The sequence below is a fragment of the Otolemur garnettii genome, unplaced genomic scaffold (genome assembly GCF_000181295.1).
Source record: "Otolemur garnettii isolate 467f Iridium unplaced genomic scaffold, OtoGar3 scaffold00029, whole genome shotgun sequence".
Taxonomy (NCBI): domain Eukaryota; kingdom Metazoa; phylum Chordata; class Mammalia; order Primates; family Galagidae; genus Otolemur; species Otolemur garnettii.
Window position 1 is genome coordinate 14,253,958 of NW_003852424.1, and position 11,458 is coordinate 14,265,415.

The 11,458-nt window shown below is 56.3% G+C and overlaps 1 protein-coding gene across 1 annotated transcript; it reads right to left on the bottom strand.

The window, feature by feature from the left end:
- Positions 1 to 1,732: 1,732 nt before the first annotated feature.
- Positions 1,733 to 6,906, bottom strand: ADAMTSL5 (ADAMTS like 5). Its single transcript, XM_003788848.1, has 12 exons — positions 6,851 to 6,906; positions 6,105 to 6,177; positions 5,903 to 5,994; positions 5,616 to 5,676; positions 5,366 to 5,474; positions 4,051 to 4,178; positions 3,765 to 3,876; positions 3,085 to 3,171; positions 2,757 to 2,920; positions 2,464 to 2,647; positions 2,318 to 2,389; positions 1,733 to 2,034 (listed from the first exon to the last, which is right to left on the bottom strand). Exons 1-12 carry the CDS (start codon positions 6,904 to 6,906, stop codon positions 1,733 to 1,735), a joined length of 1,440 nt encoding a protein of 479 aa, XP_003788896.1.
- Between the last annotated feature and the right edge of the window lie 4,552 nt (positions 6,907 to 11,458).

Consider the following 11,458-nt stretch of genomic DNA (forward strand, 5'->3'; position numbering starts at 1 on the left):
GAACTTCGGGGACGCCGAACTCTTTTCTTCCCCATCCCGCCGCCAGGGGGCGCGCTGGACCAGCTGTCCCCACAAAGCCAGGCTACACCTGTCCCGGCTGGTATTGAGCGTGGGGCGCTCCCAGCACCCTCTGCCTGCAGGCCCTGTCTCAGACAACCATGGACCGCACCACGTAACTGAAGTGAGTGCCTGCTCCCCCGAGGTCAGGCGCTGCTAGGTCCCTGACACGGAATAGATGATCCGTAAATACTCGCCGCGGGAATGCGCAAGTGCTCCAAGGGGCCAGGGAAGGATTCCGGAAGGGCTCAGTTCCCATCGTTAGAGCCAGTAGGGGCAGAAAGGGCACTCACTCGCAGATGGGGAAACTGAAGCCCACAGTGGGGAAGGGGCTGGCCTGAGTTCGCCTGCCAGGTCGAAGGCCAAGTTCACTGACATCACGCAACCCTGTGCGGGCTGACTCCCGCGGGAGGGACTCTCCTCTGCATCTGCTGTCGCATCAGTGCCCCTTTCCCCTTTGCCTCCTCTAGCTGCTGCTGGGAGCAGTGGGCTGTGATCTCTAAGGGGCTCCTGCAGACAGTCTACTGACCCCAGGTATCCCAGACTCCAAAGAAAATCACAACCACGCTACCACGCAAGACAGATTGTCCCAAACGACAGCATAAGCCCAGTCCAGGGTAAGGAGGAAGAAGGGGCAAGTCTTTGGAAGCATCCCACAGGAATGGACCTCCTAAGCAACTATGCAACACCCCACAGACACCTCCCCAATACACACACAGGCCAGATCTGCCTCCTGCCTCCAGAGGGTACATGAGGTTGGGGCTCTGCAGAGAGCAGTGGCTCTCACTTGCCTTCTCAGCTGAGGAAGGGGCTTAAAACATACAAAAACCCTATCTGTTTCCTACCTTCCCTCATCCCCACACAGGGTCAGACATGCTGGGGGAAGTGAGGACTGAACCAGGAGGAGGGGATGGGGTCCATGTGACCATGTGCGTACAGGCTATGAGAATACAGTTGTGCTTGTGATTCTACCAGCACATCCCCAAGTCTGAGGCCAAGTACATGTGACTAAAATGTCCTTGTTTTCTTTTTTTAAGTGCTCATAAAAATAATTAAATAGTAATAAAAAGGGAGATGAAGAACACCAGTGTCAACTGGAAGAAACCCAGCCAGAAATGCTGAACTGTCCAGATTATTTCTGCGGTTCCTGGTAGCCAGGGCAAAAGGAGAAATTGGTACCTTACAGTGCCTGGTTGGGCATGTCTTCTAAGGGCTATGTCTGTTACAGTGTCTCTAAATACATGAGGAAGGGATAGCAGTGAGGGGAGAACCCAGTGTGTCAGGAAGTTAAACAGTGATGAGCTTCCTGGTACTCAGGACAAGAGGGTGTCATGCTTGTTCATGACAGTGTCTTTAAGTAAGTGTGAATGAGGTAAGGAGAATAAATGTAGACTCAAAATTTCTGAGTATGAAATAGTTATGAGTTTCCTGGCAGCCAGAGTAAGTCTCTTCAGTGTGTCCTCATCAATGCCTATCTGCTCATGACTGTGGTTCTGGCTACATGTGGACTAACCAAAGTGTGAGTGAGGGTGAGTCCCATCAGTGCAGATGGGAGACATTTCTGACATTTCTGAGCTCCCTGGAAGCCAGGGGGAGAGAGGAAATACATTGACTTCAACTGACCATGATCAGGTGTGTCTTTCTTGCTGTGTGTTGAGTGGGCTCCTCCTGGAGCTCAGAAAGGACAGCGCCGGGCAGCCAAGCGTACCCGGCTATCCTCAGCAGGGCTCCAGGGACGGGCATAGCCAGCGTGGGGCAGCAATAACCGGTCTTGTGTGCCATCAGGACTGACCAGGCGCTGGACAGCCAGCAGATACTCTCGGTGGGGGCTTAGCAGTGGGCAAGGGCAGTGGCCCAGGGCCCACACATACTCGCGGACCCGCAGTGGTGACTGGTTCTTGTAGACAAGCTGCACGCGCACCTCATAGCGGGTCTCCTGGTTCTGGCGGTGGCGGCCCAGCACACGGGCCTGGAACACTGTGGGCAGGGCAGGCTCGAGGTACCTGGATGATCCACTTTGCAGCTCTCTATACCCCCCACCCCCTGAATTGCAGGAAAAGGGAACTGAGAACTGGGTGGGACCTCAGAGGGCTCTGGGGTTACGATGAGATCTGGGATCAATGAGGGGTTAGAGGTCGTATCAAAGAGTCAGATTAGAGTCAGAAGAAAAGGGTTGAAGTAGAGTCACATCAGGGTCAGAGATCAGCAGGACAGGACAGGTTAATTGGGGACTGGGAGAGGGTGGGGCCAGGGGTCTCACCGAAGTCACTGCTGCAGTAGTGGAGCAGCCTGTGGGCACGGCCACGGGTATCAGGGCAGGGCAGGCAAGGGTCTGTGGGAGTGGTGCTGTGAGGGGCACAGGGCTTCAGCTCAGGCTCGCCCCCACCCCGGCCTTCCCCACCTCACCTGGGGCCAGGGTTTGGGTTCGAGTCAGGATAGTAGAGAGGGTTGGGAAGTGCACTACTTCCCGGGGCTGTGGCTGCCGCAGGGGCCAGCCCAGGGCCTGCACCTGAGCCTGGAAGGGACCGTAGAGTTCCCGAGGGAGCCAGAACTCAAACTTGATGCCAGGGTTGGGCTCTTGCAGGAGGACCTGGAGTGGGAGGCCAGAGCTCAGGGAAGTGTTCCAGAGTCTGACAGCTGCTTTCCCCCCTCCGACTCCAGCCGGCTCCTCTCTGAGTTTCTCAAATGCCTAACAGCACCTGCAGGAGCAGGTCGTGGGAAGTGGGCCCCGCCACATGCAATGTCTCCTCTGGCCTTGCGTCCCGGGTGTAGACTATGTGGGTGCCCACCGCCTGGTAGGTCCCAGGCCGGCTGACCGCCCAGTTCCCATTGAGCACGTAGTGTCCATCGCTTCCCATCAGTGCTGCAAAGGAGGGGCAGAGCAGGCTCATGGGAAGAGGATATATCATCCATCTTGTGCACCCTGGGGTCCTGTCCTCCGGCCTCAGTACCCCCAGCCATACACAAGGACAGCAACTGCACCCAGACAGCCAGTTAGGTCTCCTCCGCTCTCAGAACCCATGGTACCTAGGTGGTTGTGGCTCTGATGGGCCACTCGGATGTGTCTGGCGCCTGCAGGGATCAGGGTCACGTTCCAGTATCCAGTGAAGGCACCTGGGCAGAAGGGTAGTAGGGTGTTGGGGTGCTGATAAGGGTGATGATTCAATAATTTAATGAGATACTGTGGTTAAGATGGCTAGCCAGGGCCACGGACACTCTGTAAACCTTTGCGATTATTATCATTATTTTTTTTTTTTAGAGACAGAGTCTCACTTTGTCACCCTCAGCAGAGTGCTGTGGCACCACAGCTCACAGCAACCTCCAGCTCTTGGGCTTAGGGATCTCAGCCCCCGAGTAGCTGGGACCACAGGTGCCTGTCACAACGCCCAACACTGGCTATTTTTTTTGTTGCAGTTTGGCTGGGGCTGGGTTCAAACCCGTTACCCTCGCTATACGGGGCAGGTGCCCTACTCACTGAGCCACAGGCGCCGCCCAACCTTTGGGATTATTATCGCGTAAGTGAAGCACGGAAAGCTTTAAAATTATCGTCTGTTCTGGGGAGGGTGGCACAATCTAGAAGTCACTAATCAGGATGAGGAGAGAGGGAGCAGGGCCCAAACTGCCCAATCAGCATAGGATTTCGCTTCCAAGTTGTGGCTCATTAAAGGGCCCACTTGGACTTTCAGAGACGGAGAGCGTGCGGTCACCAGCATCACGGAAAACACGTTGCACGAAGAAGCATGAGTCGTTGGTCCCGCCACAACGTCCACAATGGTCCTCACGGGCTCCCGAGCCCAGTAATCCGTCACAGCCGACGCTCTAAAGGGGTAAAGGATAGGCGTGTGTCACAAACGCCTGGAGAAAGGCGGGGAACCTGGATTAAGAGGGAGGGCCCAGGAGGCGGGACTGGAGTGGAGCCTGTGGGAGGGCGGGGCCTGGAGGGAGGAGGCTAGGGCGGAGCCTAGGGAGGGGCAGGGCCTGGTGAATCCTTACAAGGCAGTGGCCAGCCACGCAGAGCTCCTGGGCACCTGGGCTGCAGGTGGTGCCATCCAGGACGCGGCCGAAGCTGTGGTAGAAGGCATGCCCTTCTGCCAGGCAGTTGAGGTCGCACTGGTTAGGCGCTGAGGTGGGGAGGAATTAGTGGTCTGGGGACCTCTATCCTAGTTTCAGATTCTGCCATTAAGCTCCCTCAGGTAGGCATCCCCTTATACAGATAAGGCCCAGAGATTCAGCCAGAGCCCCACGTTGAGGCTTAATCAGAACCAGGACTGGCATATTTGTGCTCTGCTTCCAGCAATCTGAGACTCTCCTAAGCAAGTATTCTGGGGCTGCATTCATTCATTCATTGTCTAATCTTAGGAGTCGTAATCATTACCCATTCTTCACTCATTCATTCCACAAACACTCATTGAGCACCTACTGTTTTCAGGTAGGTTCTAAGCTCTGGAATACAGGAGCAAGAAGAACTCACTCAGCATTTGAGCCATGCACCTCGCAGGCACCCAATAAATAGTGTTACTCCAGTACTGACCAAGTCCTATTAACCTAGGTGTGTTGCTGGCTTCCTTGGGCCTCAACTGAGTTTCCCCCTTCTGGCTGGAAGTGGGGCAAAATGGACTGTCTGTTCACACCTGCAGATGGACAGCCCTGATCCCTACTTATCCTCAAGATCCTTCTGGCTCCCATCTTCCTGAACCTGTCTGACATACCCTCCTTGGAATGGATCCTCAGCTGTCCCTGTGGGGGTAGAATCATGGGAGGTTTCCTTCAATTCTCAGGGAAGAAGAGAAGAGAAGAGAAGAGAAGGGAAGAGAAGGGAAGAGAAAGTGGATCTTCTGAGCTTGATGGATGGAACTTTCTCCATTCTAGGCTTTTCTTTTCTGTGTCTGCCTTCACTGTGGCATCTGAAGCTGCCTGTCTCCCTTCAATCTGGAGGCGTGCTGCCCTGGGCACACAGTTATATAACTTGCTATTTTCAGCTCAGTGCAGCAATATTTCTTGCTACTAGGATAAGTTTGAGAACTGTTGGCCTCTGGATGCAGCTCTAAGTAAATCCTCAGCCTGGTGTTCAACCCCGTGCTGAATGGATCCTGCTTCCCTCTACTCCTGCTTGGTGCCTAACACATGCTAACACATGCTGCTTCTCCTTTACTTCACCAACTCCTATGTATTCTTCAAAGCTCCGGGGCTAATAGCCCTTCTCCCTTCTCTGTGCAACACTCCAAGTCCCTCTTCTCCCAGTAATAAGTTCAAATAATTAATTGTTCACTCTGAACCAACCCTGACCACAGTTGTCCAAACTACTCACCCCCATAGAAGGGCACCCATTGGTAGGTCTTCTGCATGCCTAGGACTGGGTGACCATTGTAAAGAGCACACTGTAGGTCTCGGAAGGCCACAGCCCCTGGGGGACAGTCCTGGGGACAGAGAGAAGTAGGTCAGAGGCCAAGAAAGCCCTGGGAAGCCCAGAGAACTAGACAGTGTGGTGGACATATTTGGGGTATGACTAGGGAAGCTTCAGGGCAGCCTCCGAGACCTGGGAGGTGGGCAGGGCTTACTGGAAACTGGCAGAGGCGGTACTCGTGTGTGTTGCCCCAACATGGCTCTTGCCCGAGAAGCCTACAGGAAGGAGGGTGGCCAGAGAGCAGTCAGAACACCCAGGGATCCCCTACCAGAGCTGACCAGTCCACCCTCCACCCCCGCCAACCCCACCCGCATTCCAGCAGGATCAGTGGGATTAAAGGGCAGAGCATGTGTGGGCAGGCTGAGGGTGTGGCCAGGGGCTAGGCCCCGTCTTGGCCCTGGGGCTCACTCAGCAGAGCCCTGAGTCCCACTCCTGACGTACCGGATGCAACGCCGGCTGCGAACAGAGACACCCCGCCCACAGGAGCTAGAACAGCCACTCCAAGAACCCCAGGAAGTCCACTCGCTGGGACCCTACTTGAGGAGAGAGAGGCACAGTCAGCCTGAAGGGAAAGCTGGTGGCCCCACACCACTAGCCTGGTCCCATTTCCATCTGCTCCCCTAAGTTTCTGCTCCCCCCTTACCTGAGCACTATTCCCCAAAACACAGTTCAGGAGGGTCCATAGCAGAAGCAGGAGGTTGTGGAAGAACCAGAGTCTGGGGGCACAGAGTAAGGGAGGTGCCTATGTAGTGGGGCCACCTCCAGCAGGACAAGAATTGAACCCCAGCTCTACCCTGACTGGCTGTGTGATCTTGGACAATAACTAAACCTCTCTGAGTCACACTTATCTCTGAAAAATGGGCTGGTAATAGAGCCCTCCACTTACAGGAAAGTTGAAGACTACTTTGGATCATGTAAGAAAAATAGGCACAGAGAGCCTGAAAAGGAGAAGAACTCAAAACCTTATCTGCAATTATTGATGGTGTATTTTCTTCTCTTTTTTTTTTTTTCAGAGACAGAGTCTCACTCTATTGCCCTCAGTAGAGTGCTGTGGCATCACAGCTCACAGCAACCTCCAACTCCTGGGCTTAGTCGATTCTCCTGCCTCAGCCTCCCAAGTAGCTGGGACTACAGGCGCCTGCCACAACGCCCGGCTATTTTTTTTGTTGTTGCAATTTGGCTGGGGCCGGGTTCGAACCCACCACCCTTGGTATATGGGGCTGGTGCCCCACTCACTGAGCCACAGGCGCTTCCCTGTATTTTCTTATTTATCATGTGCATAATACTTGCTTAATGTTTGACAATGGAAGGAATCACTCAAGGATGGTACACAGGTGGCTCCTAGAGTCAGGGTCCCTCACCACTCCCTCCCACCAGCATTACTTCTACCTTCCTGTGTGGCCAGAGGCCAGCCACACTGTGTTCCCAGGCCTCAGTTTCCCCATCTGTGAAGTGGGGGCCAGCTGGGTTCAATCCATGATTCTATGAGACACTCAGAGGGTGTGGCCCAAGAGGGCTGGGTCAGGAGCCTGGTCCTGGCAGAGGCCCCTGAGCTGCACCCTTCAGCCTCCAGGGCTCCTCCTCAGTGCCCAGACCTGTGGATTGGAAGCCCCCAGATTGGGGATGGGGCAAGGAAGGGTGATCTGGCCCAGGTCCAGTCCATGGCACTTCATGGCCTCATCTGCAGAGGGTGTGAGACAGAGCAGAGAGCCTAGGCTGCCTGTGGAGGGAGAGGGCCCAGGCTGAGACTGCTGCAGGGAAGGGGGAGGCAACTTGGGGGAAAGGAAAGACCTTGCTTCCCTGGGCCTCAGTTTCCCCATCTATCAGGGGAGGAATACAGTCACTTGCCATAACACACTCCTGGTGACTGTGCCCATGGCCTGGAGGGAGAAAGCGGGAGGGGAAGAACAGCTGCCTTGTGAGTCTCTTCCGGTCAGGCCAGGGCACCCAAATCCCAGAAGAGCCTAAGGGTCAGGCTGAGCCCAAAGCTCTCCAGTCTTCGGGATTTGGGGCACCAGGCAGGGAGAAGGCAAAAACCACCCAGACCCCAGTCCCTCTAGAGACACAGTTTCCTTGGTTCTCAGGCCCTATCAGAGGCCTGGGGGCTGAGCTGTTTCCAGGCACTCCAAGGAGCTGCCTTTGGGCCCTTCCTCTGCCTGCCGCCCAGGCTGTGCAGCTGGGTGCATCTCCATCCCTCACAGAACCCAGAGCAGGGGCTAGGTCAGGCGGTAGAAAGAAGTTTGCACCAGAGAGTTGAGACAGGGAGGGGAGGGCTCTACCTCTGACAACCTCTTGCCCGACCCTGAAGCCTGGCTTATATGGTGGGACCCAGGTGATGGAGCTGTGGAGTTCGAAGCGTCCTCTAGGGAACAAGGTGCCCACTCCCCATTTTGCCTGCACCCCTGTCTGGTGGTCTCCGGGCAGGCCACGTCTCTGGGTCTCAGTTTCCCCCAGTGGAAATGGGACTGAGCTCACTCCTACCCCGGGTCTCGCTGCCCTCACCACTCCGACCCCAGCCCGACCAGGCCCAGGGAGGGGCAGGAGCGGACAGCGCGTCCAGGTCGCTGGCATGGACAGCGGGAGGACAGAAAGAGGGACTTACCAGTTTCGTAGAGCCCAGGCAGTACGTCCAGGCTCCCTGAGCGGCCCCAGGGAGAGCGGAAGCGGCGGGGCCCGAGGTGCGGGGTGGGGGGGAGCTCGGGACGGCCCCTCCCAAGAGTGCCTCGGAGTCTGATTGAGGGCGCGCTCAGGTCCGGGTCAGGAGGGGCGGCGGGCGGGTGCGCCCCCGAGCGGCGGGCGCGGATCTGCTGCAGGGGGCTGCCGCACGAGGCCCTGGGGTACCCCAGAGCCGCGGCCTAGTGTCCGGGCGTCCGGGTCCCGGTGACCTTGGGAAGCCCGAGCCGCGGGGGCGGTGCAGGGCCTGACCGCCCCCACTCCCTACTCTGGAGCTGCTATTCCGGGCGCCGTGCTCAGGGCCCGGGAATGTGTGCGAACCGAAGTTGCCTTAGACTGGTTCTGGGAGTCCATCGTCCTGCCCTATCCCCGTGGACTCCCGGATTGCGTCCCGGCCGGGGTCTCTGTCCTGGGTCACGGCCTCCTCCTGCACGGTCGCCTATGGTGGGAACCCCCGCACGCCAGGGCTCAGATCCCAGGGTTCCCTTTCTCAGGTCCGACCACCCCCCACGCAGGGCCCCAGCGCACTGGAAAGAGGCTCAGCTTCGGGGGCCTGGAGTGGGGGACGGAGGGACCCTCCCAGCTGGCGCATTCCCGGGAGCTGCTGTCACCAGAGGACGCGCCCCACCCTGCCTCCCGCCCTCCTACCCCAGCCCCGGGAATGCCAGCTGCGGCTTTGGGGCCAGACCCGAGTAGTGAAGGTTCCTCTTCCTCATTGCCCGGCCCTATTCTCTTGGGCCTCAGTTTCCCCATCCTAGCAATAGGGCCCACAGGAGTCTCCACTGCGCACCTTCCAGCTGGAACTGGGCTCTTTGAGCAGACCCGCGGCACAAAGGTTGCCCCAGGGTTCCCCACACACACCCTCTCCCTCCCACGCAGGGACACAGTGAGCGCCCCAGGTTCTGGACTCCATGGTCCTTTAGTCTTGCCCCCTGGCGCCCCCTGGCGGGCGCTGAGAACTTAAAAACACTAAGAAGGAGGGGAGGAGAGCCGGGGGGACCGCCCTTCTGCCCCAGCCCGGGAGTGCCACTTCTTCCAGAAAGCTGATTGAGCTGTCCCTGGCGCTGACCACCGGGATGGGGCCGAGAGACTGAGGGTTGCCGGTACAGCTCGGTCTGCCCTTCAGCCAGAAGCACCCTAGAGCAAGACTACGAGATACCATTTTGTGTCCCCAAGCTGTGCTTCCAAGCTGTACACCCGCATCCATCCTGGGCCAGCCGCAGAGGCAGCCCTCAGGACGATATATTTTCATCTCTGATCCCAAGGCTCAGGGAGAATAGCCCAGACCCATGAGAGGTGGGTTGAGGGTAGGAAGGTGGTCATTGAAGAGGTGAGGCCATAAGGAAGTCAGAGAGCACAGAAACAGCTGGTGCAAAGGTTTTGAGGCTGGAATAGGGGCAGGAGATCAGGCACCGGGCGGGAGGCAGGGGGTGGTGGGGTGGTGGGGTGGTGGTAGTGAAGATGAGGTTGGGGGGGGATGGGCACTATAGGAAGTGTTTAAGCCCTGGTGGTAGAGGTGCTTTGGTTTTGGAAAAGCTACCCCGTGTAGGGACACGAGTGGGGGCTATAGCATCGTAAGGGGCAGAGTCCTGAGGAGCAGCAGCTGAACCAAGGTGTGGCTGGATGGGGAGTAGTGGGTGGGTCCCAGCCCTGTTTAGAAGCAGAGTCAGCAGAAGGTGCTGATGGATCTGGATGGGTGGAGGCCCAGACAAAGGTGTCTGGGTCAGTGGGGTTGCATAGCCTGCCTGCCTTAGCAGTGCCATGTGGTTGGAGATGAGTGTATGGGTGTCATGGGCACACATTGGGTGTTTAGAGTTGTAGAATAGGTCAGGGTGGTAAGAGAGCAAGAGCCAGGTGAGCCTGGGGTCCCTGAAGGAGGATGGAGCTGCACTGAGTCCAGTGGACAATCATATCCCCTCTGATGCGCCCCATTCGTGGAGGCACAGTCCACATTGCTCTGCAGGGTGTGCAAACAGTAGGCACTGTGCCCTTCAGGGAAGGTATACAGAAAGCACTGTGCACTGCAAGGAGCAGGCATTATGCCCTGCAGAAAGAGCCTGAAACAGGCATTACATCTTGTAGAAATATATGCAGTAGTAGACTCTGCCCTTTAGAGAGTATGTACAATAGACACTGTGCCGTACAAAGAGTACATCATCTAGAACAGCAGTTCTCAACCTGTGGGTCGCGAGCCACAAGAACTGTATTAAAGGGCTGTGGCATTAGGAAGGTTGAGAACCACTACTGTAGAAAGCGTATACAGCAGATGCTGAATCCTGCAAAGAGGGCATACAGAAAGCACTGTGTCCTGCAGGGAGTGCATCCAGCAGGTACTGTGCCCTGCATGAGGTCTCTATAACTTGTGGGATGGCCAGAATGGTGAGCAGTAGTGAAGGCGTGGAGTCCCCAGCAGCCTGATCCCCCACACTCCAGATCTTTCTCCTCTTGTTCCCCATCCTGTCTCTACTAACTGTTCCTGAGGATATAACTCAGACAGTTCTCCAAGAAGGAGGCTGGGAGCTCAGCTCAGATACCTGGTGCAGGCAGAGGGGGCAGCAGCTAAGGGTCAGAGGCTCCTAGCATCCCAGCCCAGATCACTATACCCACCTGCTCATGCCTGAACCCCACTCCAAGGATCACTAGATTCCTCCCACTCTGAGCTTCACTCCAGATACCCTCCACAAGGCAGGCTGGGTCAGGACAATATGGGGAACTGAGACTAAGGTCCTAGCCAGCATGGGTCAGTTGGGTTCCTGTTTCCTCAGTGCTCTAATGGCCTCCAGGCATTAAGAAATGCCGTGGCTCAAGTGGCTAAGGCGCCAGTCACACACACCTGAGCTGGTAGGTTCAAATCCAGCCCAGGACTGTCAAACAACAATGATGGCTGCAACCAAAAAATAGCCAAGGCATTGTGGTGGACACCTGTGGTCCCAGCTACTTGGGAGGTGGAGGCAGGAGACTCGGTTGAGCCCAAGAGTTGGAGGTTGCTGTGAGCTATGATGCCATAGCACTCTAACCCAGGGGGACAGTCTTGCCCCCTGGTGCCCCTCAAAAAAAGGCTCTGTCTCAAAAAAAAAAGAAAGAAATACCATGATTGACTGGGCACCTGTAGCTAAGTGGTTAGGGCTCTGGCCACACACTTCAGAGCTGGTGGGTTCGAATCCAGCTGAGGCCTGCTAAAAAAAACAAACAAAAATGAAACAAACAAACAAAAAATAGCCGGGCATTGTGGCATACACTTGTAGTCCCAGCTACTTGGGAGGCTGAGGCAAGAGAATTGTTTGAGCCCAAGAGTTGGAGGTTGCTGTGAGCTATGATGCCACA